General features: G+C 42.2%; 1 protein-coding gene across 1 annotated transcript in view; it reads right to left on the reverse strand.

Moving 5' to 3' along the window:
• LOC5578731 (paraplegin) overlaps window positions 1-8,281 on the reverse strand; it is a 29,945-nt gene extending 21,664 nt beyond the window's left edge. The window contains exon 1 of the mRNA XM_001663983.2: window positions 7,254-8,281. Coding sequence (XP_001664033.2) covers window positions 7,254-8,069 — 816 coding nt within the window. The 5' untranslated portion in view covers window positions 8,070-8,281. The remainder of the gene's footprint in view (window positions 1-7,253) is intronic.
• Window positions 8,282-9,064: the final 783 nt, after the last annotated feature.

The raw sequence follows: 9,064 nt of genomic DNA on the forward strand, positions 1-9,064 counted from the left end.
AAAAGGAAGACATTAGAGATGTGTTGGGTAAGCAGGACCTTGTGTATATGGAGCTTGTGTACAATTTTTTGAAGCAAGCCGAAATCCATATTTGATTCCTCCGTCTTGTCGTTTGTTCCTCCACCTTGTGCCCCCTCGAAACTCGTTTGTTGTGTCGTTACAGGTTTTCGTTCTGTCCATTCGAAGTTTGACGAGCAGCAAAGATGCCAGAATACCACGCTGCTGAAAGTCAACGGAATGATCCCTCAATCCTATCCTTCCCTAAAATATTGTTCTCCTTAATCTCGACTAAACCGCGAGTTTTACGGTTCCCCGAAGCTAACCTTAGATATTAAGAATCAAAACGAAATGTAGAAAAGATTTCAAATGAATTCGGCTCCATTATGCCTGCTGGCGCTTGAGCCTTGTAAATAAATGAATAAGTAAAAAAAAAAAAAAAAAGATCAAACTGTTTGGAAAAATTCTTGACAGCAGTTGAACTAAAGCATACAAAATCAGAATTCTTGCCCGGGAATACGCGCTCCCGACCGCTGCGCCTCAACCCTTGTTGCTCATCAGCTGGTCTTGTAAGTTGCGGTGGGAGCGCAAGAGCAGGCACCACGTTGTCTGAAGAACGATCGAAAATGTTGGCCTGATTGGTAACATTTTCGTTGGCCTGATCGACCGGTACCATTGCTTCTTCTTCTTGGACCCTTGGTGGACTGCCAGCTTGAAGATTATCTTCAGTTGTTTCAACCCAGGAGAACAGTTCTGTGAATTCAACTAATTCTTGCTTCCTCAGAAACTTCGCTGGTCGTCCTTCATCCACAATGACTACATCTCTAGTGATGATCACGTCGCCAGAATCCGGGTTGAAAATACGAAATCCTTTCGAGTTACACTACCCGTCATAAATACGGACTCACTGAAATAAGTATTGCAACACTCAGCTGAATAATGAATCACCCCCAAAAAGTTTAGCATCACCTCAAAACAGGTTAATTCACATTGCTATATCTCGAGATCCTTACGACTTGCAAAGAAGCGATCTTCAGCAAAGTTGTTCAGGGGATCAAGGACATCCAGAAGGCGAACAGTTTAGTTCGCGATTTTGCCGCTAGGTGGCACTAGTGAGCATGAAAATTGAGCATTTTGAACTAGTTCTAGCTTGTGATCTATAAGAGATAGAAAGTTCGGGTCTTCGGCAAAGTTGCTCAGGGGTTCAAGGTCATCCGGAAAGGGAATAGTTTAGTTCGCGATTTTGCCGCTAGGTGGCGCTAGTGAGCATGAAAATTGAGCAATTTGAACTAGTTCTAGCTTGTGATCCATAAGAGATAGAAAGTTCGAGTCTTCGGCGAAGTTGTTAAGAAGGCCAAGTACATCCGGAAGACAAACAGTTGGATTGTAGATTTCGCTGCCAGGTGGCGCTAGTGAGCATGCAAAATTGAGCATTTCAAACCACCACCACGCCACCTAGCGGCAAAATCGCGAACTGAACTGTTCGCTTTCCGGATGTCCTGATCCCCTGAACAACTTTGCTGAAGATCGCTTCTTTGCAAGTCGTAAGGATCTCGAGATATCTTCTTCTTCTTCTTTCTGGCGTTACGTCCTAACTGGGACAAAGCCTGCTTCTCAGATAAGTGTTCTTATGAGCACTTCCACAGTTATTAACTGAGAGCTTTCTTTGCCGATTGACCATTTTTGCATGTGTATATCGTGTGGCAGGTACGATGATACTCTATGCCCTGGGAATCGAGAAAATTTCCTTTACGAAAAGATCCTCGACCAGCGGGATTCGAACCCACGACCCTCAGCATGGTCATGCTGAATAGCTGCGCGTTTACCGCTACGGCTATCTGGGCCCCATCTCGAGAAATAGCAATGTGAATTAACCTGTTTTGAGGTGATGCTAAACTTTTCAGGGTGATTCAATATTCAGCTGAGTGTTGCAATACTTATTTTAGTGAGTCCGTATTTATGACGGGTAGTGTACCTACGTACCCAACGAAAATGCCTTCGTTGGACTTCACATCGAATTTCCTCCTCTTCTGCTTTGGGATGTGGTACATTGCACGCGATCCAAATACCTTCAAGTGCTGTAGATTCGGCTTTTGCTTAGACCATGCTTCCTCCGGTGTAACCAAGTCAAGTGATCTGCATGGACTGCGATTCACTAGATACGCCGCCGTGGAAATGGCTTCTGCCCAAAACATCTTTGGTAGTTGAGCGTCGTTCAGCATACATCTTGCCTTCTCCACTAACGTGCGATTCATCCGCTCGGCTACTCCATTTTGTTGAGGTGTATAAGGACAACTGGTTTGGTGCACGATACCGTCTCGCTGCAGGCTCTTCCGCATTCTTGAATTGACATATTCCGTGCCATTGTCCGTCCGCAATACCTTCAACTTCCTGCCAGTTTGCCGTTCGACTAGTGACTTGAACTGTTCGTATACCTCTGTGACTTGACCTTTGGACTTTGGAACAGTACACGAATACCTTCCGAGTTGCATCATCGATAAAAATGACGAAGAACCGGCTTCCTCCAAGCGATGGAACTTCAATCGGACCGCAGACATCCGAATGCACCAAGTCCAGTACACCTTCTGCTCTCAAGGAGCTATAACGAAACGTGAAACACGAAACAACTTTTAATCTTTTCTTGCAAATTTGACTGATTTATAACAAGTTTGAGGCCAAATCAGAGACAAGCAGCACGTTCTGTACTTCGATGCTTCCTTCTTTGAGATCCAGCTCGACAAACTCTCTGGCGACCGACTTGATGGACTGATTATTTGCTGTATCTATCGAATTCACCACAGTTTCATGCTTCTTAAAGCCTTCCTCACTTCTGGTCATATGGCTGCTTGCAGCTGAGTCAAAGTGCCAATCTTCTTTTCCTCTGCCCACAGCCATCATTGCAAACAACGCCTTATCTTTGCCTTTCGTTGGCTGCTTCTGCGGACATTGTGCAGCAAAGTGTCCAGGTTTTCTGCAATTGAAGCATGTTCCTGATTTCTTATCAGTTTTCGCGTGTCTTGATTTATGACTCTGTTTGGTGTACAAGGCGCCCTCCGCTCCGGAACCTTTTAAGGTGAAAATAAATCGAAGCCAAAGTTCAGATTTTCAAGAGCACGGATCTGGAGAACCAAACACCCGTTTGAGCTGAAAACCTAATCGATTAGTCACCACCAGCTAGTGACCAATCGATTAAGCTTTCAGCTGAAACAAATATTTGGTTTTCCAGATCCGTGCTCTTGAAAATTTGAACTTTGGCTTCGACTCATCTTCACCTTAACGGCCACTTCACACCTTGAAGTATTTTCGCTTTCACAAGGTCAGTCGTCAGCTCGATGTCCGAAGCTTCCATTCCCATTATCATGGGATTGTAATACTCCGGCAAACCCTTCAATAAGATCGATGCTAACCACTGGTCGTTTACCTCGAATCCAATTTCGCTCAGGCTCTGCGCCGTGGTTACCAACACGTAATCTTCAACGGAACCGATTTCCTCCAACTTCACTGATATCAACTTGTCCAGCAATCCAAAACGTCGAAGAAGTCCGTTATCTTGAGACGCCTCTTGGAGCTTTTCCCATGCTTCTTTCGCGGTTTCAACGTTTTTTACCAAGCTGTAGATGTTCTTCTCTATGCTCAGGCAGATTGCGGCCAATGCTCGTTCAGACGTCTCCGGATCAACTGCCTGTCCCTCTAATGGCTTCACAGCTCGCCAGGATCCTTCTCTAATCAGCGTCGTTTTCATAGCGAAGGCCCATGATGCGTAATTTTCCCATCCACGTAGCTTTTCCATGTTTGAAAGGTTCACAGGGTTTCCGTAGGCACGCACAACACCTCCGGGCCGCAGACCATCACCACCAGTCGGTAATCCTACGCCACTAGATGCCGTCCTCGTACTTCCGCTCGTGCCGCTTCCAGAACCAACGGTTTGCTCATCGCCTCTCGGGATCATGGCTTCCAAATCGAAAAAATGCGCTTCTCGTACTTTTCAGGCTATGACTAACTCTGAGCCCATAACCACTTGTGAATGGAAATAAAACACTTGCGTAGTGGTCAAAGTCTGAACAAGGAATGAAAATTTATTACAACTATTTATCCAGGAATACAACGATTACTAATGTCGTTTTCGTTTTTAGGAACTGGGTCGGTGATCAACACATAAATAAACAAACGTCAAGCTAATTGTAGTTCGGTCGAACCTGAATCGGGATGGGGTTGAAACTGTGATTCAGAACGGGTTGCGCCAGTTCCAACCTGGGTTCAAAAACGAATTCGACATAAGGTTGCTCCTAGATACGGTATTACTTAGATCGCAGGTTACTACTCCAACAAAGGATGTTCCGGAGCAAACTGTGGAAAAAATCTTTAGAGGATATTCTGGAGGGATCCCTGCAGGAGTTCTTGGAAGTAGTTCACTAGACATCTCTGGACAACTCACTATATATACTTCTATAGAAGAATTCTTAAAGTTTTACCTCGAGAAATCTAAGAAGAAATTCTTAATTAAAACCTAAGGAACGATATGAAGCATTACAGAGCGAATGTAATATAATAATCATGTAATCAAATATTTTTGGAGTACAATTTCGAAAGTTTAGTACCGTGACATGCTCTATTACCGTGAGGTTAAAAAAAACCAAGTTTCAATCGATCAGATAAAAATAACGTATGATTATTTTCAAGTCTTTCATGTTTTATATAGTAGACCGTTTAATACAATTTACATAAAAAATATGATTTGAACCATTTTGAAAATTTTAACCATAGTTACAGTTGATGTTGTTAAACATACCAGTGTTCCAAATACCGTGCATCTGACCCCGACTGCCGGGTCACATTTTGAAACATCTCTCAACGAACAAAGCGCATCAAAAATAAAACTTTTGTATCAAACAGCGTATTGAAGTTTGCATGTTTGATTCGGGAAATAAAATATATATTTCACTTCGGCATTTTGGAATTATAAGGGCTTATTCACAAATTTCATAACGCCAAAAATGGCCATTTTCAACACCCACCCACCCCCTCATAACGCGTTTTGTAAGAATATTTTCCGAATTTTGTATGACCTGTAACATCTTGAAGACACCCACCCACCCCCTTCAGCGTTATGAAATATGTGAATGAGCCCTAACTGAAACACGGTATTTGGAACACATAAGCAACCGTGCCCTAATACCGTGTGTTGGCACCAGGCGATTATTTTTGTTTGTTTGTGTGTGCAACTTTAGTTCAAGTTTGTCATGGCTTTGTAAATACTACTTAATGTGCTAACGTTTGTGATAATCATTTGGAAAAATAAATAATATAATATGCTAGAAATCCACATAATTCCCAAATACACGGTATTAGGCAACACACGGAATTAGAGCAGGTCACGGTACTCGCTTTTGATTTATTTATTTTTTATTTTCATGGTACATTCTTATAGGCCTTTTCATGTGACAGATCCGTCTATGCATTTGTTTACATCGGTGGAGGACCGGTGCTAACACGGGCCTGTCATTTTCATAGAAGAAATGTCAAAGTGCTTCCCGATCAGCTGATTTGAGATGTCATTTGAATAGGCCTATTGGGTACATTTCGAATGAAAGAAAAAGCTTGAGCTTGCTTCAAAGCAGTGTTGTGAAAAGCTCAATTTCTCATAACTCACGCTTGATATTTTTCATGCGTGAGTTGTCAATCACGCAACTCAGCAGTCAAAAAACCATGGATGAGTTGTCTCACCTTTTTAACTCATTGTCTCGTATTTCCACAGTTTACTCACACACGGCAATAATTTCTTGTTAGTCTGTTAAAATTATAGTAATCCTTTCTAACCTAAACAACAACATTCGGGTTTCACGAGTTTTTGACGGGTTTTGCAACCGAATCATTTTGTATGGTTTGAGTTGATTGAGTGATTTTGCATCAAAATCTCAAGCGTGAGATTTGCAAAGCAGAGCTTGCTCTCACGGGAGAGCGTATTGATTGAGATTTGAGTGTGAGTCTATCAACACTGCTTCAAAGAATACTTAAGAACTTTTGTGGATGGCAACAATAGTTAGAAGAAAACAATTACACCGTTTGATTTTATCTGCATGTCTTACACATTAAATGACTCTCTTAAATGGTTGACGATAATAGTCGAATGGTGCCGAAGCCGTAAGTCTCCCTACCTATTCCAGAATTCCCTGTAGATTTTTTTCCACAAATTATTCCAGCGATATCTCCCAACTCTTACGCCAGCAGATCTTCCAAATATTCCTACAGAAGTTCTTAAAAAAATGCTCAAAGGTTGATTCTAGAGTTTTGAAAGATTTTTTTAGGAAACCCTGCAAAAATGCTTCTAAGATCTCCTTAAATTATTTTCCACTTATTATTCCAGCCTTTATATGGTTTCCTTTTTTGAAATTGTTGCAGTTTCTCTCAGGAATGGCTCCAAAATTTATTCATAATTTATTCCAGGAAATCTCTTACTAAATAAATTTGATCAGGAATTTCCCATTAAGTTGCTCAAAATTTTTCCTCTAAAACTTCATCCATTTATTGCTCCGGCCGCTCTCCAAAATAATTCTGCAGTTAATCGCAAACCGTTGCGTTGAACAAGGTTAGAACAAGGTTCACCCAAGGTTCCATATTATGCGAAACATGGAAAACACTGTTTCACCAAATTAGAACTATTAGAGGCAAAGTTTAAACATTCTGGATGTATCTGGATGCTGCCTTTTCAGGTTTTGTTCAAAAGCTTCCTTTTTATTTTTGTTGTGGAATTCATTTTTAGGGATCAATACCTAATAGGTATTGTTGCACATCAATGCAATCCTGAAAAGTTTCGGATGAGAATCCTAGAAAGTTTTTGAAATTTTTTGAAAACTATGCTGGCAGATTTCCGATTACGATTCTAGAAGGATTTTTTTGAGAATCCTGGAAACATTCTTAAAAAAAAATCTGGAGGGATTCTGATAAAAATCATAGAAAAATTCTGATGAGAACATTGCTAGGATTCTGATGAAAACCCCGTCACTAAATGAATTCCTGTAGAAATTTTTAGAAAACAATTGAGTTAGTTTCAGATGAAATTTATGATAAATTATCATAAAATAATTTATCATAAAATAATACGAGCAGTAATTTGGAGACTAATACCATCCAAAAGGCGTAACTATAAAACGGACCCTACCATTTCTTCTAAAATTTGCCTAAACATGCAGTTTAGCCCAAATTTGACGGAGATTTCTTTTTCATGGTACCTAACAATAAATGCTAAATCAACTTACAAACGAATCCATACTGATCGGTCCCCGGATGCCCCTCATTCGGCTCAGCAGCGCAATAATCACTCCGGTCGCAATCAGCGTGAACAGAATCCGTCCACTAACATCCCCACTCCTCTCGAACTGCACCGAAACTCCATCCTTAATTCCCAGTCGCTTCTCCACCTGCCGCAGCTTCTCTTCGAACTTATTCACATCGGCCACGGCCATGTGAAAGATGTTCGAGTGCGCTCTCCGCCCCTTGATGACCGCTCCGTCGTGCAGCAGAATCGTGACCATTTCCATGTCCGGATGGACGACCACCTCCTTGACCTCGCCCACCGCCAGCATGTAGTGCACGAACTCGTGCCAGCTTACGTACCGGGTCGTCGTCTCCGGGCGGTTCTTGTTCGGAACGACCATCGTCAGGAAGCCCACCAGCATGTAAACGGTAACCATCCAGAACAGGGTCTTCGTCACCAGCGACATCATCTTCTCCTTGTCGTCGTCATTCTTGGGCTTCTTTCCATCTGGTCCGGAACCGGAGGAACTTCCTTCGTCACGATTCTGCTGGAATCGTCGCACGGAACTGTGCAAACTGCGACTCAGAATATGCTGAGGTACTCCGGAGGAGCGGGACAGCAACCGGAGGACCGCACGGTATTCATCGTTTAGCTGGCGCAGCTGGGCATTGTTCAGCTGCTGGAGACGGGAGTTATCGGATTTGAAGGCAGCGGGATGATTGGAAAGGTTGCTTCCTCCATTCGTGGATAGGGTTCGGAGAGTGCCGGACAGCAGTCGTCCGGTGAGGGACGGTTTGAACAACGCTAATCTCAACATGGTTTGGTTTGCGACGTTGACACAAAGGACATAATGTTCTCTAGATTTGAATGATTAATCACTGTAACACTAAATAGAAACAATATTTCAAAGAATTTTGCGAACAAAACTAATCATCTCATGCACCTCTCACTACTGTTATGAAATTCTGCGGATTTCGATTTCGGATGACAGACGATGGTCAGAGTTTATGAATGGAGAGTTGCGCGGAGAGTGATACCAAATCTACCTATCGAACTGTCAAACCGTCTACCTATCGAGCAGACCAGCAAAACAGATAGGGGCTGTTTTCGAAGACGAAGAAGAACAACCATTCAAAGAAGTCTCTTCGCGCAGAGTCTATGAATGGAGAGTTGCGCGAAGAGACTTCTTTGAATGGTTGTTCTTCTTCGTCTTCGAAAACAGCCCCTATCTGTTTTGCTGGTCTGCTCGATAGGTAGACGGTTTGACAGTTCGATAGGTAGATTTGGTATCACTCTCCGCGCAACTCTCCATTCATAAACTCTGTCTTCGCGCAACTCTCCATTCATAGACTCTGACGATGGTCTGTTTTTGATGTTTTGTCATTTTTTTTTTGTTTCTGATCAGCCCATGCAGCACAAGCACGGCGAAACAAAACTCCGTGAACAAGATGTAGAGTTGTGATAGGAGAATGTGTGGAATAGTGATCCTTTATAGAGAGATAAGCGGAAGTAAAATGGAATGATTTGGCAACAGACCAGCAGTGCTGATTTTGCTCGGCGTCGAGAATAATATTGTCACACGGACATGACTTCCTCATTGCTAAAAAGTGTATTTTGTTTCGTTATAGATCTTTGAGCTACACACCAAATTTTAAGCTTGCCTTCCAGCAAACTGTAATGCTGGAAGAGCTTCAGCAATTTATATTATACTGATAATTCAGTAAAGTAAAAACTGTTTGCTGCATAATTAGCAAACTGCTAGTTTACTGAAATGATCAGCAAAACAACTGTCAAAAACTTAGTGTTTTTCAT

Source organism: Aedes aegypti, chromosome 1 (assembly GCF_002204515.2).
Source record: "Aedes aegypti strain LVP_AGWG chromosome 1, AaegL5.0 Primary Assembly, whole genome shotgun sequence".
NCBI classification, from domain to species: domain Eukaryota; kingdom Metazoa; phylum Arthropoda; class Insecta; order Diptera; family Culicidae; genus Aedes; species Aedes aegypti.